This window comes from Borostomias antarcticus (assembly GCF_949987555.1).
Source record: "Borostomias antarcticus genome assembly, chromosome: 9".
Lineage (NCBI taxonomy): Eukaryota > Metazoa > Chordata > Actinopteri > Stomiiformes > Stomiidae > Borostomias > Borostomias antarcticus.
The window spans coordinates 11,583,240-11,610,786 of record NC_140242.1 but is presented as its reverse complement, the minus strand read 5'-3'; the positions used below and the strand labels follow the sequence as shown (position 1 = coordinate 11,610,786).

At 44.5% G+C, this 27,547-nt stretch overlaps 1 protein-coding gene across 1 annotated transcript in view; it reads right to left on the bottom strand.

The window, feature by feature from the left end:
* The window catches only part of pld1b (phospholipase D1b), a 51,325-nt gene extending 24,047 nt beyond the window's left edge, over positions 1–27,278 (bottom strand). Inside the window, exons 1-14 of the mRNA XM_084443106.1 lie at positions 27,040–27,278; positions 23,773–23,940; positions 21,016–21,188; positions 17,249–17,391; positions 14,446–14,536; positions 14,243–14,308; positions 14,081–14,139; positions 13,754–13,846; positions 13,484–13,636; positions 13,160–13,309; positions 12,033–12,116; positions 11,471–11,552; positions 11,068–11,178; positions 10,722–10,913 (exon numbers count right to left, since the gene is read on the bottom strand). Coding sequence (XP_084299232.1) covers positions 10,722–10,913; positions 11,068–11,178; positions 11,471–11,552; positions 12,033–12,116; positions 13,160–13,309; positions 13,484–13,636; positions 13,754–13,846; positions 14,081–14,139; positions 14,243–14,308; positions 14,446–14,536; positions 17,249–17,391; positions 21,016–21,188; positions 23,773–23,908 — 1,533 coding nt within the window. The 5' untranslated portion in view covers positions 23,909–23,940; positions 27,040–27,278. The remainder of the gene's footprint in view (positions 1–10,721; positions 10,914–11,067; positions 11,179–11,470; positions 11,553–12,032; positions 12,117–13,159; positions 13,310–13,483; positions 13,637–13,753; positions 13,847–14,080; positions 14,140–14,242; positions 14,309–14,445; positions 14,537–17,248; positions 17,392–21,015; positions 21,189–23,772; positions 23,941–27,039) is intronic.
* Between the last annotated feature and the right edge of the window lie 269 nt (positions 27,279–27,547).

Genomic DNA, 27,547 nt, shown 5'->3' with positions numbered 1-27,547 from the left:
CATCCGAACTAGTAGAAATGTGGACACAGTCAGAGTACAGTTTATGCAATCTCACCAGAACCAAACACTTCGAATCTACCGCCCGATCGCCACTTCCGAACACAACAATCGCAGACAAGTGCGCACTAAAAAAGCCGCTCCGAGACCCTCCTGAAGAGGTATTTTCGGAGAGGTTACAACCGATTTCTAGGGCGCTCCAGTTGTTGTGTGAAACCACCCGTTCTCCGACGGACAGTACTTCCTTGTGAAGCAACATGTTTGACCTAAAAAAGACCCCGTAGTCAGATGCGCTGTGCATTGTGGGGCGCACTGTTTGTTTACTTGACTCTCCAGTGGAATGCGAGCTAGCTATCGAGCTAGCGCAAAGGTGATGAAAGTGATAACTGAAATATTATAACTGAAATAATAGGACAAGAGACATAAATAAGCACTAGTGCTAGGAGCAACTTTTTCTATCCAACAATGAATGTTTAATTTACATGATCTCGATGTGCTACTTTTGCAGTTCAAATGAGAGAAAGAGTATGCGCACATGTGTGTGTGTGTGTGTGTGTGTGTGTGTGTGTGTGTGTGTGTGTGTGTGTGTGTGTGACCCAACTCCCCACAGTCCATGATTCATTACTGTAGTCTCGGGGTCATTTAGTTAGTTAGGCAATTGCTGTGTGTGTGTGTTACCAAAACTTTTCTTTTTTTTCCACAGACGACTCATCCATTCCCTGAAAGGTGAAAAATCCCTCCTGAGCCTACCAACTGTGGTCCATCCGCCAAAACCTCCCAAAAGGTATGAAAAGATTTCTCTCTCTTTCTTTCTCTCTGCTGTTTTAGTTAGAATAATTATATAGGCTATATTATTTCCAACAAATTGAGAACTAAATATGAATGTATTAAGTTTTTCCACCTCAAAAAAGTCTCCCGACTCCAGCCATCACTCTCCAACACCGTCGCAGAGACGTCTGGACTACTGCAATGGAGTCCTGTTCGGGGTACCCAGTAAAACCCTGGACAGACTCCAGTATGTCCAGAAATCAGCCGCCAGGGTTCCCACCCACACCAAGCCCCCCCCCCCACACCGCACCACACCAGCTGACGCACCTTCGGGGACAGAGCCTTCAGTGTGGCTGCCCCCTCCCCTCTGGAACTCCCTCCCCTCCGAGATACGTAATGCCCCAACCCTGGACCCATTCAAATCAGCCCTCAAAACCCACCTGTTTGCCCAGGCCTTTGGCCCATAGTTGGCCAGTTTACCTAGTCTGCTTACCCTGTGTTGTTAGTCCTGCCTGTTGTTTTGTCTCATTGGTCTTCTCTGATCTTGTAAAGCGTCATTGGGGGTCTTGAAAGGCGCTTTATAAATCTAATTTATTATTAATGTTGTTTCTCTGTTTTGTATTTTTCAGAAAAGAGCACACACCAGCCACGTTTTCCACGCCAGTTTCCATCCTAGTTGGTGCATTTTAGAATAACAAGCTGGCCTCCACACCAGAACCAGAACCAACCACAAACTGAGAAAGAGGACGAGGGAGAGGAAGAGGATAAATAAATAAAGGAGAGGCCAAAGGCCACACCATGGAAGTTATGAGGCATGTGATGTCCCCCTCTGCCTACTGGTAGAGCGGAACTGCTTCCATGAGTGGCACCAAGTGAGAAGAATTGAGTACTGAATAGTTTACCCTGATTGATTGACTGATTGATCAAACAATTGGTTATGATCCTGACAAATTATGATCTACCATAGTTTTATTGATTGATTTTATTTATGGATTATTTATTGATTTTATTAATTCATGGAGTAACAAGTCCATTGTTTGTTTGTTCATTCCAGTGAAAAATTACAAGTAAATGATAAGTTTGGAGAAAGAGAACCCATTTCCATGGTCTTTTTATTTCCAGACATTCCACAAGGGTTTATGTGGTGTGTAGTCATTATTCAGTTATTATTATTATTATTATTATTGTTATACATTTGAGAATTCTTTTTCTAAATGTCTTGGTTGTTCATGTCATGGTGGGACTAACATTTCTGGGTTCGGCTCAGCATTTCGAAATACCGCCATTCTGATCATTGACTTCCATTCATTTGGAATGGAGGACCTTTTCACTGCTCAGAAAGGTGTCGCCATTCCGAAAGGATGAGGGCCACCATTCCGAACATTGGCCGTGTCCGAATTGCATACTACTTGCTATATAGTAGGCGAGATGCAGCATGCTGCATCAAAACTGTGCATACTGTATTTCGCCTACTATATAGTAGGTACTATATAGTAGGCGAAATCGGCGAAAAAATGGGCGTAAATGTAGCATAGTTCAGCATACTGTTCCGGAAGTCGAGACGTGAGACGTCACTGGGCAGTGAGAAAAATAAAAAAAGATGGCGAACGAAGAGATCTCCGGGACCGCAGCGGGAGTTTTCAAATGTAAGTATTGACTTAATTTGTCGATGGAAAAATTATTTTTTCGGACAGATATCTTAGTTATAACGACACAGAGCTACAAATGCAGTTTTGTGTATATAGGTGGGGTAGAAATGACATTTCGAAAAAGAACGTCATGATAGCTAGCTGCTTGCATTGATCTCTGTGGTGGACGTTACGTTAGCTAGTTAGCCCAGCCAACGTTAATAGGCTACTAACGTTACAGGTGTTCAGACGGCTCTTGCTCAAAACGTATTCATGTCAAATCTTAGATGTTTCTATAGCTAGAATCAAGACAAACAGAGTAACATGTCCATGTAATATGACCATGATCGCTTAAGAAATGTGCAAGAAATGTCGAAATTGTGATGAGTTGTTAAATGGCAAACCTAAGCCACCGAGCCTAACGTTACTTGAAGTTGTTTAAACAATTGTCTGTTCATTCCATGATTTAAACGAGTTCAACTGTTCATATATCATATATTAATATTCATTGTCCCATAATACTTCTGGATGTATTACAGGGACCAACGACCACACCAGGGACGATGATCCTCTGGAGGACGGCTGCATGGGTGGCCCCCATCGCCTCTCCCAAGACCCCGTACCACTTCCACGAAGCGGCTGTGGCCTCCCCTCCCTCTGTGCTGACCCCAGTTCTGGGGCTCTTTAGGTCCTATGAGGTTAGATAACAGTTTTCTAGTGTCATACAAACTGTGAGTCCCTATCAATATATTTGCTATCATGTAGCCTGTAGATCAAAATCACCTTGTACATGGCTACAAGGTTTTGTGCTTTATCCAGGCTGTCTCCGTCTTCCCCTGCAGCCCAGCTTCTAAGATGTAGGTCCTACATAAATCAATATCCAAAGTAAACAGACCGCTGGATTGCTTCTGAACAACAATGCATACGTTAGTTAACTTACTCCAAGCCTTTCAGCGTGGTGTTTCTCTTCCCCGTAAACAGGGAAGAGTTGGCCGTCCTCCAGAGGGAGGACCGGCTGATGTTGAACGGGGGAGAGAGAAGGCAGAGATGAAGGCTGAGTGGAGGGAGGAAAGGGGGTTATTTAAGGAGAGGGAGGACCGGCTGATGTTGCTTCTAGAAGCCTCAGTCAAAAAAAACTGTTTTATCTTGTTCCATTATTGTTTTTGTTATTTTTTATTAAATGTATTTTCTTGAATTAAATTGGTGTTTGTGTGTCATTCCTTGTAATGTCTTCCCAGTCAAAGAACAAATGTCACTATACCTAAAACCAGTCATTAGAGTAAAAGAACATTCCTAATGGACATTGTAGTTTGCAATTAGGCATAAAAGACGGAACACACATGTTGGTTCACAATGCTTCATTGGAATTATTCAGAGACGGTTATGAAAGCTTCACTGTTTAATGTGTCTGACTAACGACTACTTGATAAGGGAGTTACATGTCCAAAGCGCTCTGCGTGTTGTGTTAAGACCTTCCAAGTTACTGTACATGACCTGTAGACATATCAAGACAATGTGTCTGATGTGTAGATATTACACTTTGTTGAAATGTTAATACATCAAGAAGTAACCTTTACATGTATAATGGAAGAAACACAACCATAAACATTTCTTGGATATTTTTATTACACAATGGTCTTCAAATATACTTTTGACTTGTTTATATTTGGTCAGATCATTAGCTTTCCTTGCAAAAGGTACTGACAGGAGAACGCTGATCTGTTGTCTCCCCCCAAAATACTTAAACTGATTACTATGTACAGTGTTACACATACATTTAAATACAAATACATTTAAACAAATGCCTCAAGGCTGCCTATAACCAACTGATCGGTGTTTAAAGCCTCAAGGCTGTCTATAAGGAACAAGGCAAAGCACACTCATGAACTGATAGACTGACTACTTATGGCAGGATGGGTAGTCGTGCTCACCAAGAGCTGGGATCCAGGCAGCTTGTGCTGGTGCTGATGCTGCCGCTGCGAGACACTTTCTGAGGCCATCTCCAGGGTTGGGATGATCTGCAGCAGCAGGACCATGGCCACCATCAAGGTCTTCAACCTTTAAATGGTTAAATGCAATTAGGCCTACTGTAAGTCGCTTAGCAGACACACAAAAGTGTCTGCTAAATAAATGACTAAGGTAATGCTGGACAAAAGTGTCTGCTAAATGACTGATGTAATGTTACCTCCAAAGACTAGCACCTGTGTGTGAATGACAAGACCATTGTAAAGGGTGAGTACTGAGAAAAGCTCTAAATGCAATGAATTATTATTATTATTGCTATTATTAGCACCTCCATGGTCTTGCCCCATCCTCCTAACCATCACCAAGGTTCCTCTGTGTCGATTTTGACAATCTGAAGTCCGTCCTTGTGTCCGCGCCGTCAAAATAGGTCCTCAGCAGGGACGTGGAGGTTGACTTGGTGAGGACCTCTGTCTTCCATGTGAGCCTACAGGGGGAATATTATTAGGGCAAACTTAACTCATTTGTGCGTATGGCATATACTTGTCTTTACAATATGATAATAGATAGATGTCATTATCTGTAGAGCTAAAATGTAACATTACAAAGCAGGCGTGTAGTGATGAGTAAACCCAGGTAAACTCAGTTACCCACCTCTTTAAAATGAGTTGAGTTTTATTGTTTTGCTTACCTGCCCCTCAGAATCTATTTAATATAACATCCCTGGTACAAATGTAACAGTATAGCCCCAAGCCAGCACATGCGGGGCTATCAACTAACCTAGCTAACTAGCGTAGCTAGCAAGCTAACGTTCAATATTTACCTCAACTACAAGCATGTCGAGAAGATCTCATGACGGCTCTTCTCCTTGCAGCGCGAACACGACTTCTCCTGGCGGCAGCAGCAGCCGCACATCCCATGCCAGGAAAAGGCTACATTTTTGTGGATAATACCCAAAATGATCACAGAAAACACCGGATAATTGTACCACAGCTTCGCGGGAGTAAACAGTATCGTATCCCGTCACTTCCGCTGGATGGCTCGAGTAGCATGCTGTATTTTCTCGCATACTACACGCGTTTTGTGGAACAGTAGGTACTATATAGTATGCAGTATGCGTACTATATAGTGCCTACTATATAGCATGTAGCAGGTAGTATGCATTTCGGACACGGCCATTGACTTCCATTCATTCGGAGTGGCGAGGTATATCTCCATTCCGACGATTTTGTCCTCCCCAACCCCCACCATTCACGGAATTCTCAATGAGTTTGAGCCTACATTGACATGCAAATAGGCCTAGCTGTCTGTTTGCTGGTAGCGAATGTCAAAGGAGGACAGGGAGCAACCATTTATATAGATTTATAATACATTTATATAAATCATTCTCTGCTACAATCCAAATAAGCTCAGCCAACTCTCCTAAGTGATAAGCTGATGTTTACTTTAGTTTATGTGGCATCTGATGTGGCATTTTATTTGAACATGTGTGTTTTTATAGGCCTATCAGCATATCACTTATCACCCAATTGAATTGGTTTCGGTGTAGGTAGGTTACCCTCGTGATTCATGAGGGAACGGTGTGTGAGATAATCTGAAGTCACAACAGGGCTACACTGACTGGCTGTTCAGACTGAAGTTGACATTTTTTGAACTTTTTCTTTAGCTAAAATAAACTTCAAAATACATGATTAACTGTCCCTTTGTTGTTTTTTTGTTGTTGTTTTTTTACTTCATAGTGATAGTAGGCCTATTGAATGATACTTGACCGCCGAAGCGGAAATATCCCCGTTTTTCATTTAGAAATCTGGTCACCTTAGAATACATAGGCTACACAATAGAATATCACCCCCTCCCCTCCCAACAGCTAGAAATACCACACATTAGGCTAAGCCTATGAGTAAAACAAAAAAAAAATCATTGCACTGGAAACTGGAACTGTCTCTCGTTTTTCACACACAAAATTACATCGAGAGCAACAGTCATGGGCGGTCGTCACTACTGAGTTAGACAATACGATTCTGCTAATTTCACATTTGTCAGGCACACTCGTCCACTAACATTAGTTCATTTTGAAACGCATCATTTTGCACTGTCAGTGGGCGGGCTCACTCACACTCACTACAACCCCCACCATTCACGGAATTCTCAATGAGCCTACATTGACATGCAAATAGGCTAGGCTGCTAGCTGCCAGTTTTGCAGTGGCTGGGTGCAAGATCTATAAATCCACAAGCCGGCCAACTCCAATGTGTCTTGATCACAACTTTCATGTCTATTCTTGGCTGTGATATTTATTGTACCGAGTAAATGTTTACATTGTATTTCTATTGTCTTGACCCATTGAGGAAGCTAAATGCGAATATAGGCTAAGCAATACTTGAATTTTTATGTGCAACATGAACAAACTAGCATAGTCGATATTTTCCCATTGCACTGGAAGACCCTTATTCTAAGCCACTAGAGCCACTCATTCAAAAATAAAGTGTTAACTGATTGTTTGAGTCAATTTATTTTTCAGTAGCCTTTATATTGCATAGAAAATACAACTGTGCTCATGTGTCACACTCTGTTTGTAGCCCTCTGCAAATACCAACCACCACCCATACAGCAGTAGGCCTACAACTACATAACATTGGTTGGATAGGCTAATAATATCCTAATAAAAAAAACTGTTTGAGCTAGCTAACGTGACCTATCATTAGCTCAACCGGGCCAGTTGCCAGTTAGCGATGAGTCCCAAGCCCAGTTGATAGCCTCCATTGTGGGATGAGGGGGGTGCAATTGGCCACAATCCAGCTTCATACACCCAACGTTACCCAACTTGCTAGCTAGCAAGCAAGCAATTGCAAAGTCGAACAATACAGGTTATAAAATGATGCGATAATCTCTCGTTAGCTATGCATGACGTATTATATTATTTTAAGAGTTGGTCCCAAAACACAAAAACGTTAATTTGAAGTTAAAATCTAACAAAAGCTGGGGCCGTCTCATTCATGACGATGACAGGCACTAGCCTGGCAGACTGCATCGAATAGTTATCAAACAAGCTTGGGAACTTACGTAAGATGGCATAATCCAATAATTCCCCCAAAAGAACCCCTCCACTGCACAAGCTTTTTACCAAACCTAGCTAATAAGCACCAGCTACTGAGTGCAACGTTAGCCCTGATAACGGAGAGAACGGATTTGGAAGAGATTGTTGCAGCTGGTGCTAAATGAGGCAAAGGAACATGTCAAATAGAATACAACAAACATGCAGAAAATTTATTAAATTCTTCTTATGGCTTTCCAGTGTCGATGCAACTAGGCATATCACTGCCCTCCACAGAATGTTGCTACATACTTCACGTCCGGATGTAAACAAGCCGGATTGCCAGATTGGTGCTCCAGCCCGAGTGCTCCAAATCCCCCCAATGCGATAAAAACCCGCCCAAATATTATATATTAATTTAGTATAATATATATATATATCATAATACATGTTAAGAAAAATGCCTTTCAGCTCAAATACAGAAAATAATAACTAATGTGGTAAAACTGCAACACAAGCTTACACCAGCGGCTTAGCCAGAAATCCGACCGGGCTTGAGTAAACACAGAATTCATCCATAAATCCATCCATCCATAAATTGCTCAATAGGTGAATAGGCCTACATCATACTGCGCCAATGTGTTCTTATTTTTCAAGTGTTATCAGTGATGTGGTTTATATTTTATAATACCGTTAGGCTATACACTCGCATTTGGTGTCACACCATGGATGTATTAATAGAACTGGTTACAGCCACTCCATTCACTGACCGCTATCAAAAATGAAGCCCTATTGAACCGCACCATCTTGGCAAATTTGTAGTCATTTGACTATTTCCGGAGACTTTTGTACTTGCGCATTTGTCCTTTTCTGGCCTTCCGGTGACTTTTGTACTTGCGCAGTTGTGCTTTTCTGGCCTATGCGCGTCCACAAACAAGTTCACAAAATGTAGACGCACGTTCCCGGCTCGGGGACTGCCCACTGTTCCGACATACCATTGATCCAACGTCTCACTAGTCCGAAACTTGTTCACCGATCGAGTCCGACCAAAAATCGGTTTTTCGGACTAGTGAGACGTCGGACTAATGGGATGTCGGAACAATGGTATGGCACCCCCGGCTCTCCCCGCTTTGATTTAGCAATGAAAACCGGCTTGCATATTAACCTGTTTTTGTCAAATATATCCATTGGAGACATTATTAGTTTTATCCAGGCATCTTAGTTATAACAGGTTAATTATAGCTGAACATGTTTTGTTTGCTAGTAGATGGTATTCATTCCGTTCACTATAACGTTATTGCAGCCAGGCTAAATTCCTCCAGGGAGCCAGTGACAGGCGAGTTGAAAAGCTTCACTCCCCGCCAGCACGAGCTTTGGCCGCTGCTACCGCATCTCGGATAACCCGCTGAGTTCGTGGCTGCTATTTCACATTTGCCCTTGATCAATCCCAATACCGATCCATGGTAATAATAAATCAATCTTTCAGATCGGCAGTGCTACATGCATTTTACAACATCAGTGTTAGCTTTATTAACATAACCTACATTTATCTCTCTAACCTTAGGCTATCCATCTTACACCAGTCGGCGAGTATTCGATACAGAAGCTAGAAGCGGTCAACGCCAACATTGACTGAAAACACCCAAACTTAACCATGTAGGCCTAGGCTAATTATTGTGGATTGTTGAATAGCAGTGTATCGTTTCATCTTCATGCCTACACATCAACTCCTTTCCATTGTTGTGAATAAATTCCTGTTATTCTAAAAAATATCCTGTTTCTGTCCATTTCTGGAAAAGGCTAATTGCTGTCAAATTTTCACTCCAGCTTATCACCGTATCCCACTACCATTTCAACTACTGTATGCACCGGAACCCAACCTATATCTGAACGATTGATTCATTATTACCATGGATCAGTATTGGGATTGATCAAGGGCGAATGTGAAATAACCACAAACTCAGCGGGTTATCCGAGATGCGGTAGCAGCGGCCAAAGCTCCTGCTGGCGGGGAGTGAAGCTTTTCAACTCGCCTGTCACTGGCTCCCTGGAGGAATTTAGCCTGGCTACAATAATGTTATCGCGAACGGAATGAATACCATCTACTAGCAAACAAAACATGTTCAGCTATAATAAACCTGTTAAAACTAAGATGCCTGGATAAAAAAATAATGTCTCCAATGGATATATTCAACAAAAAACAGGTTCATATGCAAGCCGGTTTTCATTTCATTTCACACAAGCGTGAACTTGTTCGTGGATGCGCGTAGGACAGAAAAACACAACTGCGCAAGTACAAAAGTCACCGGAAATAGCCAAATGACTACAAGTTTTGCCAAGATGGCGCGGTTCAATAGGGCTTCACTTTAGATTTAGAATCCTGGGGGTCTGTGTCACACACACGAGCGCCATCTAGCGGTCATTATGTGTCAGTAACAGCCTCCCATTCTAAAGACTGTGGGGGCATTTGACCCACTCCACGGCGATGCTGGTAAGTTTCAAATGCTTGGCGCTTCTAGTGTGAAGAGCGGAGCCGGGGGGAAAGCTCAAACAAAGTTCAAATATTACAACGGTTTGTTTACTTCCTGGTTACGCTTTGCGTGTATTGAGTGGCGTCGCGAGACTATACTACGAGAATTACGGCTCTTGCGCAAAACACCTTTCAATGGAAACGCCTGCAAGTCGCAAATGTACTTTGTCGAAACTTTAGAAATATCGCTTTTATTTTGCGAAAAAGTGTAATGGAAATGCACCTATAGACTCTGAGGCTATAGACTCTGAGGCTCCAGCATAGCCTCAGAGTCTTTTTCCCTGTCCCATCGTAAAAATGTAATTCTCCTTCAACGTTACAACACATTTTGGGGTTCTGAGTCAGAACAGACTATTGTGTTTTCATAAACAGACGGCGGAAATAGATTTCCCTTGCCAGAGGCAAAAACATCAAACTAGATTATTATTCCGGTTTGATTTGCCGACACAACACACTGGAAAGAGCCTAATAATTCATATACATAGACATCTGTTGTTTTTACATTACGTATTTACAGGGAAAAATGGAATTAGGAAATCATTTGAGGTGCGGCCTCCATGACTCATGTGCAGGCTATTTTGTTCTAATACAAAGTTTCAATCCCTTACCAACTGGCATTTTCGTTTAGTAAATTGTTAGCTTCATTGAAGAAATAACAAACAAGTCTCATTTCAGTTTTCTGTAAAATCAGTCATATGTCAAAAGCGTGGCGCAGGAAGTTACACTAGCGGGAATAACAGGGTTGCGGCTTTGCCGTGGCGCGGTTTTGACCCTAAACCGTCTGTGCGTGTGTGTGTCTGACCTGCTCCTGCTCCAGCGCCACAGAGCGCGTCACGCTCCCCACGTCGGTCAGCCGGTGCTCCCGGTCGTCCCAGCGGCCGTAAGCCAGGTCGATCCCGCCCACGAACGCCACCGACTGGTCGATGGCGATGATCTTCTCATGATGCGCCCACAGGTAGACCGAGGACGAGACGTGGTCAGGATGACGCATCACCTACCGAGGAAACGCAAACACACACACACCTTAACACTACACACATAGATACTACACACACACACACACACACACACACACACTCCTTAACACTCTACACACACTCCACACACACACACACACACATGCACATGCACACACAATACAGCCCTACCTTGATGTTAGGATGCAATTGCTTGAGGGTCCTCTTGCTGTATTCGCTGTTGATGCCCAGAGCCAGCTCCACCTCGTTATACAGCATCACGTAGATGCGCACACCCTGTTGCTGTAGAGACACCAACAGATACGTGTTGCCCATTAGAGTCCACAAACTAACTAACTTTGGCACGTACAAGCATAATACAAGACTGTTAAATGACTGGTTGCACAGCATTATCAATGCCATGGAGGTAGGAATGATACTTGGTACACACACTCTTCGAGTGCGTTCGACTCTTCGCGTCGTACCTAACAACACCCCGTCGTGACGATATTCATGATATACCACGGGTTCTGGTGCCATATCGCTTCATAATAAGGCTTGTGAAGAACCAATAAGAGAGGATTTTGCTGTTTACCGCTTTTCGCTTCAGGATGTGGTCAAGACGCCATCGGTTGCCCTCAATAACGGGCCTCTTCAGGAAGATCTCAGGGCTCAGCCTGTGAACGCACACATTGTGACATCTCTCTCACACACACACACGCAAACACAGCTGCACAGCAATAGAGCCATGCAACGACTACTGTGAGAAACCACACACCTACAGACATGCACACACAGTGCACAGCAATCCCATACACACACACACACACACACACACACACACACACACACACAGGATGGTGGGGTTTGGGTAACAGTACTCCTGGTCTCAGACTGTAATAGATCTGTTTCACCAGAGGACTCCCTTAGAGGTGACCGCTAAGTGACCCAATCCCAATAGTTCTGAATGTTGATTTTCACTCAGATTATTGTGGATGCTTAATGAGACACTACACTTATGTATTTTACTATTTCATACCAAGTCTACAGTCACTTAAAAACCCTTTAAGACACGCACACACATACGCACACATGCGCACAAATACGCGCACGCACGCACACATACAGTACGCACACACACACACACACACACTCACCACCAGTCTGTGATGAAGATCTCCTCTTTGGCTTCCTCCAAAGCATCAGCTACGTCCTCCATGTAGCTCTTCCCATTTACATACCTGTCCAGGAACACACACATACACACACAACACACACATGACGCACACACACGCATAACAAACACGCACAACACACACGCACATGACACACTCACACACACCAGACAAAGCTCAGGCAACTGCGCAATTCACCAATCACATGTGTCACACACTCTCCTTTCTCTGCTCCTTTCTAATCAGTCTCTCACTTTCTGCATCGTTCTCCATTTGATCCTCTTATTGTCAACACTCTCTCTGACACACACGCACACACAGTATAGCGTTGCCCTTGCAGGGAGACAGACGGGTGATGAGCAGCTCTCTTATATCCGGTTACTCCAGCAAGACACTCCATCTGTGCCAAACTAGCCCCTGGACCTGCCGGACTGTACCTGGGCCAAACCTGGACCAAAACCTGTACTAAGACTGGGACAAAACCTGGACCAAACTGGAGCCAAAACCTGGATCAAACCTGGGACAAAACCTTGACCAAACCTGGACCAAGTCTGGACCAAACGTGGGCCAAAATCTGGACCAAACTTGGACCATATTGTATCTTTTTACATTTTCTTATATGTGCAAATAAAGAAACGAAACAAAAATGGTTCTACCTGTTCCTCAGCCTGGTCTCCTGGTCTACCCTAGCTCTCTATGCCTCTCCTGGACTACCTTAGCTCTCTAGGCCTCTCCTGGACTACCATAACTCTCCATGCCTCTCCTGGTCTACTCTAGCTCTCTATGCCTCTCCTGGTCTACCCTAGCTCTCTATGCCTCTCCTGGTCTACCCTAGCTCTCTATGCCTCTCCTGGACTACCCTACTCTGATACCATCATTAATGACACCAGTCCTGTATGACTGGCTAAGCGGCCTGCCATGTTGTACAAAGTGTGGATAAAACAGCTGAAGGATTCCTTACAAAATTCTAAGACAATTTCCCCAGATACCCTTACTCTGTTTTGTTTTAACTGCAAGCATGAATGTGTAGAGTGTTGTATTTCATTGGGACTGTTCAACAATGCGGTCGCAGGACTGTGTGAGGGTTAATGGGCTGTTGTCGTGGTTACCATTTGGCGGGGATGTTGAGCTCCTCTCTGGCGAAGGATCCGAAGCGGTGGTCGGTCAGGAAGGCGGAGCCATGCTTCCGGACAAAGTCCTCGATTGTCTTACCCAACCAGCGGGCGTTTCTGAAGTTGCTGCACTTAATCACCAGGCTCCTGCACACACACACACACACACACACACACACACACACACACACACACAGACACACACACACACACACAATCATCATACATACACACACACACAATTAACACGACAAACAACAACATAACAAATATTTGTCTTCAATCAGCACTTCCAATACACACACACAGACACACACACACCTGGAAAGGCTATCGATGCGTACTCCGTATTTGGTCTCTGTTTCTTTGGAGTCCATCTTGATACTGAACTCTTTGTCCACCAGCATCACAAAGCAGATGGCTCCAGAGTCCGGCTTCATGTAGAGCAAGAAAGAGTCCTTTACCACCAGCCAGCTACACACACACACACACACACACACACACACACACACACACACACGTTAATAACATAAGACTTGTATACTAGGTGGTGAGTGGGGAGTGTAAACGGTACAGTAGTAGCGAACTGACCGTTTGGACCAGCGGTAGCACATCTTCCTGTGGCCACAGCAGTTTAAGCCGGGGATACGATGACCACCTGACCGCTTATAGATCATCCCCTCCCTGGGGATGAGAGAGATAGGGGGAGAGAGGGAGAGAGAAAGAGAGGGAGGGAGAGGGTGAGAGAGAGAGGGAGAGAAAGAGGGGATGGAGAGGGAGAGAGAGGGAGACGGAGATGGGGACAGAGAGAGAGAGAGAGAGGTAAAGAGAGATAGAGAGATAACCTTTTCCGACGGAACCTCAAACATTGTGAATAAAAGCAGCTGTGTTGGGACGCATTCAGACTCAAGTCCTTACAAGCCTTTAGGTCCCAAATCGTGGATGAAGGAGAGCTGGCTAACCTCGATGAACTCCATCTGAGAGAGAGAGAGCAACACACATCACCCAGTGATTCACTCCAGTTCATTTTATTTACTATGTTTGCACATCTTTATCAATTAGCACGAGTTGTCGTCTCACCGTGGCGTGGTAGTTCCTGTACATGGACATTCTCAGCAGACTGTTCAAGTAATCCTCCAGTTGTCTCTGTTCAGCACACACACACACACACACACGTGCGCACGTCAGGACACATACCTGTACTTGACAAGGTAGGAAGCGGAGTCATACTGTTGTTACAAGCAGCAGAGAGCGATTGACGGTTGTGTTGGGGAATGACGTACCTTCCGGCTGGACGCCTGCTCATCCCGGACCAACTCGTCGTCACCCCCTCTGGGCAGCCTGGGCACCTCACTCCGCCTCACACTCTGTCTGCTAATGGTGTAGTGGAGGGAGGGGAGAGAGAGAGAGAGAGAAAGAAAGAGAAAGATAAACCAATATACTGTACTGTAGCATGCTCTGATGAAGGCACAATGCCCGATATTGCCCAATTAAAAAATGTGAAATTGATTTTTAAGTCTTGCACCTCTACTATTCTTGGAGTGCCACTATTTCCACTTTTTTGGCGTTCTTTTTTTCTACAAAGTCTGGACTGTAGCTGAGCTGAGCAGCATAGAACGGAGATAGATAATTATTAATTAGATAATTATTATGAAAGTTAATATACGAGAACGCATCGCTTTTTACGGTAGGCTAGGCCTATGCATCTTGTGATCACAGATGCAGCATAGAACTTAGATGTTTAATAATTATCTAATGAAATTAATAATTATCTAATTGTCTAGTTGATATATGAATAATAATTATCTAGTTGATATATGAATAAAACAATAAGCCATTTTATTGGGTATGGGCTAGTTGTAGGCTATACACGAGTTGATGCGCTCTGCTCTTACGTGCAGTTGAGGCGGCAGCTCAAATACACTTCGCACATATCCTCTGCACCTTGGCAGTGCAACTGCCACAGACAGCTTTGGTGCACTTCGTGCATTGGTAGACAATTCTGTTCTTGCTGCAGCTTGTCTTCAACATGCAGGTATTTTTTGGGGGGTATTCTTCTGTGGACATTGCAATGGGCGCCGCTGGTGGCTGTTTGGACGCCATCCACTCGGCGCGCAGCTCTTCAGCCAACTGGAGGATGAAGTCGCGTCTGGGGAGGCTCTGTAGACTATTCGTCTCTCCACCAGTCCCCAGCGAGTCCAAGCTCCCCCAATGAATAATACTTATTTATAATAGCCTACATAGTGCGAAACTGTGCATATAATAGGCTATACATAGCACGAAACTGCGCATTCCCTATAGCCGCCCGATATAGGTGTTACGGTCAATGTGAGAAAACGGGGAATGTGCGCAATAACCGGGAAAAGCCCGGTTGACCCGACCTCGCGGGGAATGTAGGATTAACATGTGCGTTTCTCACATCTCCCGGGTAATGTGCACATTCCCCGACCTTGCGGGAGATGTGAGAAATTGGTTAGTATTTCTCACATCTCCCGCAAGGTCGGGGATTGTGCACATTAACCGGGAAATGCTTACAATTCCCGACCTTGCGGTAAATCTAGCAAAGTCCAACCGTATGCAAAACCTCTGCGCAGCCGGGTGGTGGGAGAGGGCTCGTGCGCTTAGAACGAGAGGTGCTTGACATTTTGCCCATGGTTTTCGAATACATAGCATCAATTGCATTAATGGAAACATTAAATTGGGTCTAATTATACATGTGTTGAAAGTTAAGATAATTAGCCTACAAGCCGCGAGGCTACGCAACGCAATAAGCAAAACAATCTCACTGTTTCACTCGTCCCACTCATCTGTTTCACTCGCCCCGCACGGCAGGGACAAGAGAAACAATGCACATCTTCTGTTCTCGGCCGTCTTGAATTGAACTGTTACACCACAGAACGAAACTTACAACTAATAGGTTAGTAAAGGACATGTACAAGTTGTTTGTCATCAAAAAATGTAATCTCCATCTTTATTAATTTCTGTGTAAATCTGATCAAACCAAAAAGTGTTTCATTCGTCCCGGTCCTCCCCTACAGTTAATAATAACAGTCTGTGGTCTACTTTGAACAGTAATATAGCCTATGCTGCACACAGTGTAAGTAGTATTAGGAGGATACTGTTGATCAAGTTAACAAATGCAAAAGGAACATTGAAACAACAGGAAGGTGGGAACCTCCAAAGGAACCCTACACGTTAGCTAGCCGAAAGACAGACGAAAAATCTCTCACAGGTGTGCGCCAGTAACGTTAGCCAAACTACCGTGGGTGCCTCCTATGGTGCACGCCATCTGAGGCGTCACATAAGCCCTCTCCCACCACCCGGCAGCGCAGAAGTTTTGCATACGGTTGAGCTTTCCTAGATTTACCGCAAGGTCGGGAATTGTAAGCATTTCCCGGTTAATTTGCACAATCTCCGACCGTACGGGAGATGTGAGAAATAGCTACTAACCAATTTCTCACATCTCCCGCAAGGTCGGGGAATGTGCACAATCTCACAGAGATGTGAGAAACGCACGTTTCTCCTACATTCCCCGCGAGGTCGGGGAATGTGCGCAATAACCGGGAAAAGCTCACATTCCCCGTTTTCTCACATTGACCGTAACATAGGTATAAATTAAAAACATAGACAATATTTTTTTTATTTAAATGATCTTGAATATATTTAACAATATGTCTAACAGAACACCATTTTAGTAAAAGTCATTGACTGGCGGACTTCAATGTTTTATTAAAATATAGCTATGTGCAAATGAAAACCCACAATCGTCCAATGGACGTCTTTGGCGGTTCTAGTGTTAAATTGTTTAAGTCAAGAAAATGCACCTATGAAAAGCGAATGAGCACGAACGGCTGGACATAATTTAAATGTAAATACAATAACTTCATGTTTGGCGGGTTGGGTGCGGGTCTTTAAATTTTAGAAGATAATTTCGTCGGGTGGGTGGATGTTGATGAGTGTACGCGGATTCGGGTGCGCTCAAACTCCATCCGCACATCTCTAGCGTGCGTGCGTGCGTGTGTGCATGTATGTGTATGTGTGTGTGTATGTGTGCATGTGTACGTGCGTGCGTGCATGTGTGTGTACCTTCGGTTGGGCAGAGGGATACTCATGAAGGTCTTGTATCGGAGCAGTTCTTTGTGAAGGTCTACGAAGTGTTTCTCCTTCTTCTTCACCATCCAGCTGAATTCTCCGTGTCTCAGCTCGATCTTAAACACCGACGGCATCGACTGCAGGTAAAGGGAGAGGCCAGACTTGTGTTTGGATCCTGTGATCGTGTGCATTGTAGCCCAAAGCAGCGCCCAAATGGTAAATGGACTGCACTTATATAGCGCTTTTCCACCTTAGCAGCACTCAAAGCGCTTTACGATGGCATCTCATTCACCCATTCACACACACACACACACACACCAATGGCGGTAGCTGCCATGCAAGGTGCTAACCTGCTCATTGGGAGCAATTTGGGGTTAGGTGTCTTGCTCAAGGACACTTCGACATGTGGACAGTCGGAGCTGGGATTCGAACCACTGACCCTTCGATCATTGAACGACCCACTGTACCAACTGAGCTACAGCCGCGCCCAAAGCCGCGCCAGGCTATGATGTTGTGACCAAGATATTTCGTGAAAACTAGGGCGCGGTCAATTCAGTTAAATTGCTTGGCACGTTGGATAGCTTAGAATCGGCCGTATTGTCCTGTAAATATTACTTTAAATATTTATATCCAAATGCATGAATGAATGCCATTGAAATAGCTGAATGCCTGTAATAGTTTATAGGGATTCATTCATTGTGAACGTTGGACAGCTTGTAATCGGTCATATTCTCCTGTAAATGCTACTTTAAATATTTGCTAATATGAATGAATGCCACTGAAATAACCGAAGCAATATTCATCGGAATGCCTTTAATCAAAGTTATTGGCCATTCATTCATTGTGAACGTTGGATAGCTTATAATCATGCGTTTTAAGAATATATTTGTCTTTGCTATATTTAGATAAAATAAAATAAGACTATTAATCGCCATGGAGGGATTTGGGTGTTACAGCAGCAGAGTGACATAAAAGTTAGGCCTTTTCTTTCACATAGCCTACATAGTTTGCATATTACAGTAATAACAAAACTTCATTATGACTTCATTACGTCATTTCCTTACTGTAATAATGATTCTGCTCGTCCCAGTATGTTCTTCCCTGTCTAAATAAAGGCTTTTGTCTATCTAATGATAGAATAATAGATAAATAATAATACTTATAATTTTGTCTATCTAATAGAATAATATATTAATAAGAAGCCATCTGACGTTCAAGGCCTTGAGACCTGCAGAGGCAGGAGAGCCTCACCATCTCCAGAGGTGCAATATCAGGCTCCGTTACCATGCCGATGAAGAGTGCCTGAGTACAGTACTTCATCCTGCAGGGTTACCTCCATGGAATTGATTATTCCTTCAACCTGCAGTAGCCTGCCTCATGCTGAAAAACTGCATTGACAGTTTAATAATTCAATGTGCGTTCGTATAACACAATATGACACTTTGTTTCCTATTGTGAGAGTCCAGAATATTTGAAGGAATAGAGAGAATGCCTATTTTCTACAGCATGTATATTTTGATGATCTGTGCCCTTTTAGACACTAGGAGAACCACCCCAGCAGTTTCCTTGATGGTTATTTCTGCAATACATTTCACGCCCACAACTATTACACTATTTTTGTCTGTCGAACATTTTACGGTTTTGCTGTTAAGTCACAAAGTTAGCGCTCACGTTTTGGGGTTCTGAGTCAGGACAGACATCTGTTTTTGCACAAGGAAAATATACACAACATGACAGGGAATAGACATAGATCTAGAAAATTAAGGATAATTCAGTCATAGGTTGTTTGTGTTTTAAATGGATTTAAAATGTTCTTACATTTCTCCGCCCTTAGGATCACCTTCAAGGAGCAGGGGATGGAGTTACTGTAGGGTTATGGTTATATTTTCAGCTGTATTTTAAAATGTTTTGTAAATTATTTAGAGTATCGCATTGTATCACAATATGTATTGTATCGTATCACAATGTATCATGATATATATCATATCGTGATCCATGTATTGTGATACATATCGTAGTGTGCGGTCCTTGCCAATACCCAGCCCTATTATAAGATATTACAGTAGATATTTGATATCCGTGAAAGCCCCCGATTTATTAACCTCTCGCCCTGTGCTGTCACTGGGGCGAAGGTATGTTTTCGGTGGTGTGCGTGTGAGTGTGTGTGTTTGTGTGTGTGTGTTTGTTAGCAGGATTATGCAAAAACTACTGGACCGATTTTCCTTAAATTCGGTAGAAGGTGTGGCAGGGTCCAACTTAGAACCCATTAAATGCTGGAGCAGATCCAAAGCACGGGGGGTGGTCCACGAGTCGCCCAAACACGGCCGGCAATTCAACTACATTCATTTTTTTAACCAGGATTATGCAAAAACTACCTGACCCAATTTCATGAAACTCTGTGAAGGGGTGTAGCATGGGCCAACTTACACAACCTTTTACAACATTTTGGAGTGGATCTGAATCACAGGACGGGTCCACAGGCCGCCCAAACACAGCCGGACACCTCCATTCAGCTTTTGGACTATGATCACGTAAAAACTACCGAACCGATTTTTATGAAACTGGGTGGAGGGGTGTTTCATGGGCCACCTTAGAACCCATTAAATTTGGTAACAGATCAGAATCATGGGCCTAATCCACAAATTAAAACAAAACTTAGAGTGAAGCCAGCTCCCTGTGTGGGGGTGCTAGAGACACAGGGTTTGGACTGGGTTGTGCGGGGGAGAGCCTGGAGTGCACCGCATTTCCCCTGCTGGCTGTGACCCGAGGGGGGCGCCACAGAGCCGGCCAAATAAAGCCACCCATTCACCTCCATTCATTTTTTGGACAAGGATTACACAAAATGAAAACAAAACTCAGAATGAGGCCAGCTACTTGTGTGAGGGTGCTAGAGACACGGGGTTTGAACTGGAGTGTGTTGGGGGAGAGCTCAGTGTGCACCGCACTGCCCCGGCTGGGACCCGAGGGAGGCACCAGAGAGCCAGTCAAATACAGCCACCCATTCACCTCCAGTCATTTTTACCTCTGCCCAAGTGAATCACGAGCCCCTGAACACAGCCCGGACGGCCATTCACCTCCATTAATTTTTTGGACTAGGATTACGCAAAAAATACCAGTCTGTTTTTCATGAAACTCAGAGGAGGGGTGTAGAATGAGCCAATTTAGAACCCATTCAATTTTGGCGTGCACAGGGCCACGAAATGCATTCAGGACCGGAGGTCTATGCTCTCTGAGCACCATTTCTAGTTAGGTGGTATTGCTGTGAGGCATTCTGACCAGGCTATATGCTGATTTGTCGACACAACAGACACTGGAAATAGCCTATCTAATACTTGGACATTGACATCTGTTGTTTTAACATTACATATTTACAGGTAAAAATGGAATTAGAAAATAATTTGCCTGTGCAGCCACCACGACATCCGTTATACAGGCGACTTCGTTCTTATGAAAAGTTTCAATCTTTTAATAAGTGGCCTTTTCGTTTAGTAAATTGTTTGATTCATTGATTTAAAACAGATTAAAAAAAAACAAGTCTCATTTCAGTTTTCATGCATATGTCAAAAGCGTGGCGTGGGAACAGACAGCTGCGGGAATAACAGGGCCACCTTTGACATGGAATCAGTTGAGTGTGTACGTGTGCGTTTGTCTATGTGTGTGTGTGTATGCGTGTGTGTATGTGTGTGTGTGTCTGTGTGTGTATTCATGTGTGTGTGTATGCGTGTGTGTGTGTGCGTGTGTATGCGTGTGTGTGTGTCTACCTTGTTAAGGCCTCTTCTGGCCTTAACGTTGACGTTGAAGCGGTCCTGGGCGGAGGTGAATCTCTCCACATCCAGGATCTTGGCGGTGATGGGGGACGACAGGAACACCTTGGCCGCCTCGTCCTTGAAGCCTACCGTGTTGTACACAGCAGATAAACCCAGCCGGTCCTGTGCTACACACACACACACACACACACACATAATAGTCAGAAAACACACTTACACACTACCGAGACGTCATTATCTGTATCTGTATTCAGATAAAAACCAGAAGTGGGCATGGTTGATACCAGAAGTTGCGTTAAATCAAATCAAATCAAACTTTATATAGCGCATTTCATACCAAGAGGCAACACAATGCGCTTTACAGAGAGCAATGGGAGGGTGGGCATAGGTCCCACCCCTACATATTCCAGAGGGAAGCAAAAAAACAGTTTCACCCAGGGGCCAGAAAATTCTGTAAAAATTGTTCCCTGGTAAAGATTCTACCCTGTCATCATATTTTCTAACCTAATATTCATTGGCAATGCAATTTTTGAGCCTTCAAAGCATCAAATTGATTTATTTATATTGGCATATAATTAGTTCTGAAATATATTTCCACATCCTTATACTGTACTTTTAGACTGGTCTAAAGAAAAAGGACAGCCATTAAGGTGTCATCATTTTAGCCATAAACTTTTTTTAACTGAAAAAAATAAGCCAAGCCCACTGCCCTGGCACTATAGCGCTAAATAGTTTTTTTGACTGTTCTAAGGACTTAGCCTGTACTGACATGTGTAGCAGCAGCCAGTGCTGCAGATCGTTACAGAAACATCCAAAGTTCACATTTGCTAAATTTTAAATAAAATAAAAAATATTACGAAAATTTAAATTTTAATAACTCAATAAAAAGTGATGTTAAAATGCATTAAGTCAGTTCTACCTCTTTTGTTGGCACAGTTGGATTCTTTGACCCAGAAAATGTAGGTTTAGCAGTTAAAATCAATGGACCTCATTCCTGAACGCAGTTAAGAAGAAGTTAAGAAGAAATTTCTTCTTAACTCCACTTACGAAGTTCCCGGGACAATTCTGGCATTCCTGAATGGTTTCTTATCTCGGATTTGTTCTTATCTAAGAACAGGATTTAAGAATGCGGAAATGCAGTCGTAGGTAGGCCAGATTGGAGTGCGCCCGTTCGCAAGGGCTGAATTTATGAGAAATCCGAGGTGATTGCGTTCACATCAAGTCTACAGACATCCTAGGCTTGAATAATAATCATAATCATAAATACGAGGATATTTGTATCATTTCCAATTACGTTTCACATTCATGTAGGCATCGCGGTGTCCTAAAATAAATAAAAGCACTACACAAACTCTGCAAATGGCAGTGAATTAATAAATAAGCACTAAACTCAGTCGCTATACTCAGACTCAGCACAACAGCACCTTATATTCCATAGTCGTCAGAATGGACACATCTAGGCTACATTATGTAAATACTGTAAACATGTGAATATCCATAACTAAAATATATCATATGGTCCTACATAATATAGATATAGGGCCTATCAAGATCCATAAGTAGCCTAATCATGCATTTAACTAAACTGTAGGCTACAATTCAATCTGCTCTCAGCACATCCCATCCCTTTCATGTAGGCTATATATTTTGCATATTATATTAAAAGCCCATATATACCGTCTTGTTTTCTTTTGTTATTTTGTATCGGTTTGTTTCACCTTGCTTAAGCTTAGTGTGCACAGAGCCAGCGGAGAAACATCTCACTGCTCATTTTACTGGTAGGCTATGTTCCATGTGACGAATAAAATGTCAAATTTGCACGTGACCTTCAACATAAAGCATGTCAATTGGGAACGTCTCAACTTTTTCCGCGCTGTCTGGGGATTCTGTGTGCACACGACCCTGTAGTAAGGAGCTGGCTGGGCGTTTATGTATGCAAATCCAGCTGAGAACACTGGCGGTTTAGGAACACATTTCCACCCATTCATGAATCCGGCGGGGATCTTTCTTATGGTTGGTCTTACGAAGTTCGTAAGAAGACATTTAAGAGGACACTTGAGAAAATGTTCAGGAATGAGGACCAATGTTCCAGCTTATTTAGAAGGCGAGATATTACAAAGGTTAAGTTTTACCGCAGCCATTTTGTAAATTCCAAGATGTCCGCAACATAGACATTTGGGCAAATGGAAATATTAATTTTCTAATTCCTTATACAACACCCTTTCCAAAAATGTAGTTTTGCAAATCCCCTCCAAAATCCAACAAAATTACATAGTGAACTTGACTTTACCTACTATACCAAAAGAGAATGACCAGCTAACACTAGCTGAATTAAGAAACTTGCTGCTTGACCTTTCAACTTTATCCTACCACAGGTGAGTGAAAATGTGTCCTTCTCTTACCGCCTTGCTGTAGGCATTGCCAGTTGTCTCATCACATTAGTGCGCCGTCTCCTGTGATTCCCTCCCCAACATACAGTAACGATATGCTAATGCGGATAACATGTTTTTTCCCCCTGAATAATGAGTAACTTCGAATGGATTTTTTTTTTTTCAAGGCATTATTTGTGCCTTTCTGAATAAAATATTCATATTCGGGCACATTCCTTTTATACACACACACACACACACACACACACACACATATACCAACAGTGGTCAGAAAACACACACACACGGACACACAGTTTTGAGTCAGGCATCAAACAGACTATTGATAATAATTACACACATACACACACACACCACTGACCTGTGTGATTGTTTGTGGTGTCGTACTCCCCATCAGCCAGGTCAAGCTCATGAGTGTCCAGGTTCTCCATGATGCCGCTTATGTCCGTGGCGACCAGTTGCAGGGTGCTTGTGGTTGGCTGGTCGTTACGCAGCATGGTTAACACTCGGCCCGGGGCCCTGGGCTTGTCTGGGGGTGGGCAGAGCGGGAGGGTCACCAAATTACTGTACGCAGACTGTCCATCAGCACATACAGAACTGTAGTGACTGGGGCGGTGCCCCCCGGTGGCTCATTGGGGGTAAGGCGCATACCCATAAAGGCTTGCCCCTAACCGTAGCGGCCTGAGTTCGAATCCGGCCCCGGGCCATGCGCTGCATGTCCTCCCCTCTCCTAATCTCAGCAGCCTTTCAGCGTTTCCTTTTTATCTCTCCTCTCTCTCTCTCCCTCCCCCCTTCTCCCCCCCCATACATCTTCACTGTCATATCCCAATAAAACAGAAATAAGCCCTAAAATATATATTTTCCCATAGCGATTTCGTTAGAACATGGGACAGTATAAAACGGAGGAATAGCAATGCTAACCTGCCAACGCTGGTTAACTCTGCAGTTGGGTTTAACGTTTGCAATTCTGGTTTGGGTGCGTTCATTCAAACCTCTCATTTCCTTTGTTTGTCCATTAGCGTGACCCCATTCAGAGCGTCCTCGTTCCCCCGCCCCCCCCGGCCTCGACGGCTCTTACCCCGCCCCTGGGAGCGAGGCCAGGAGGACGCACTGGGTGGCGAGGAGCTGGAATGCACCTTTGTTGCCAAAACTCGGTTAGCTACTGAACACTGGAGGCCTCTCTGTTGTCTGCCGACCCCGCCCTCTCTCTGCTCTGCTACTGTAACAACACACACAGCAGGATGACACTCTGAGAAACAAGGTCAGTGTCAACCCGCAGGTTGTGGGCGTGTACAGTATTCATAAGGTATGCATCACACACAAACACACACACATACACACACAGAGACCTCGAAAACATGAGCGTGACAAGATCAGCTATCTGGTGTCCAAGCATTAGAGGTGCACTGTGTGTGTGTGTGTGTGTGTGTGTGTGTGTGTTTCCATGAATTCTATGGAAAACAGAGACTTCTCTTCGAACCGCCTCCTGTTCCTTCGAACTGTCTCCAGGAACCGGGGGTGCTATGGTAACAGGTGTGTATGGCTGTGCTCTCATTGGCTCTGTGATGAAGGTAAGCAGGTCCAGCAGCTTTTTCTGGAATGTGTTTTTTTTTCTATCTCAAATATTCTAGCGGAAAACACAGCCGCTCCCTTCTTCAACTCTCCGTCTCTACTCCCTCTCTCCCTCCCTCTACCCATCTCTCTCTCCCTGTCGTTACTCCCTCTCTTTCTCCCTCTCTTTACCCCTCTCCCTACCCCTCTCCCTCCCTCCCTCTCTCTGAGTCAAGGTTGAATACTAGGCCGTCTCTCTACTCCCTGCACGAACAGCGACCTCCTATGACTCCGCTAGGCTACTACTTGTAGCTGCACCCCCCCCCTTTCTCTCTCTCTCTCTCTCTTTCTCTTTCTCTCTCTCTCTCTCTCTCTGTATGAAAAACTCTCCCTCCATGCAAATAACTCACACTTCTAGCTTCCTGGACGTGCTGTACTGTATTGTATGGTGCACATGTACGCATGAGTACAAACGAAACAGCTAAATGACCGACACATTGTCTATTGTCTCAATATTGTAATATTGAGGTCATGGTTCTGTACATGCTTGGCAAGTACAGTCATCTTGTGGTAGACACACACTGATAAGGACTGGGTAGCGGAAGTCCTCCATAATGAAGCCGACATCTGTATGTCTGTGTGTCTGTTTTTCTTCGAAAGAACTAGTGGACTATCTGGGAAAAAATATGATTATTTCTACAAACTAATTGCATTGCCTGTTGCTCTACAGATCCATACAAGGAGAGAGGGAGAGAGAGAAAGAGAATAGGAGAGTGAGAAAGAGAGGGGGAGATAGGAAAGAGAGGGAGAGAAGGAAAGTGAGAGAGGGAGAGAGAGAGAAAGGGGGAGAAAGAGAGAATGTGCAAGGTGCGCCCATTGCCGTCAGTCGCAGTGGCAGACATTTAACAATGGCTCCGGTTCAACCGGTGGTGGAGGGATTAAACTTAGAGACAGAGAGAGATGCAGGAAGAGAGAGTGGGGTGAGAGAGAGAGAGGGGGAGGGAGCAAGAGAGGGGGAGGGAGAGAGAGAGAGGGGAGGGATAGAGAGGGGTGGGAGAGAGAGAGAGAGGGGAGGGGGAGAGAGAGAGAGAGGGGAGGGGGAGAGGGGGTGGGGGGGAGAGAGAGGGGAGATAAAAAGGAAACACAGAAAGGCTGCTGAGATTAGAAGAGAACACAGCTGGATGCTGGGAAACCACTATTCACCGCTCATACCTCTGACCTGACCAGGTTTTGTTTTTCTTTAATACACCTATACAAAGCCTGGAGGCTTGAGTTACACCGCCCTGCCCACACACACACACACAGACACACTCACACTCACACACACAGACACACAGACACACAGACACACACACACACACACAGACACACAGAGACACAGACAGACACACACACACACACACACACACACAGGCAAGGCCTGCTGAGACAGGGTAAGTATACAGTTAGCATATATTAGTGTGAGGGACATGGTTGGGTGTAATGCTATACACCAAACCCTGGCAACAACGCTTAACCCCTCTCCCTGGACGGTGCCAAGTCAAGTTCACATCTAATTTGGTCGTTCCAGCTTGCTGTGGGCCCCCTTACTGGTACTGCATGTGTGCTGCGGCGGCAGCCCCTGACCCTGTGTGCATCTCCCTCTGGAGGTCTGCCCCTGCAGGGGGGCTGTGTGAGAGACCAGCCCAGCCGGCACTCACCCTAATTGGGTGCGGCAGGGTCCAGTGACCCCCCGCCAACTAACCCCCGGTGGGTCTCTCATCAGCCAGGTGGCAGAGTGTTGAGTCCACACGCATGCACACAGACACACACACACACACACGACACACAAACACTCAAAGTGAGTTGCCCTACCTGCTCTGATCTGTAAAGTCACTCATTACTAACAACCACCTTCACATGGAACACACACCCTGGAAACCACAGGCACGAGAGATCCGAGGTACGTACGCACACACACACACACACACAGAACACACACAACACACACAACACACACAACACACACAACACACACAACACACACAACACACACAACACACACAACACACACAACACACACCCCCCTTTCACTGACCTGTACCCGGAGAGGGTGAGGGAGCCCCATCATGTCAGGTTTTTGTTCTCTCTCTCAGGTTCCCTCAAGCACAGCTCTCCCAGAACCTCTGAAACCAGGCGCGTCTCCTCTCTCCCTCCCCTCAGAAATGCAATAATGACTAGTCTCTCGTCTTAGTGGTCTCTCCTGACTCGGCGTCTGAAACGAGGAGTCTCTCCTGTCTCACTCTCTGTGTCTCTCTTTTTCTTCCCTCAGAGGAGTGTGGGTGTACTGCTCTCCAAGCGAGACCCTATTCGAGTGCGTGTGAGAAAGAGAGAGGGAGCTAGGTGGAGGGAGGGAGGGAGGCCCGCCTCCTAGCGCAGAAAAGAACACAGAAGGGGAGGCATCATTCGCCGGTGGGATTCGGGTAACCTGCAGATAGCCAATGGGGAAGCAGGGGCGGGATGTTGGTCTTGGGTAACACCTGTCTGTCACATGCATGAAGGTATGTGGATATTAATGAAGGTGTGTGAAACACTCACCTCTGCAT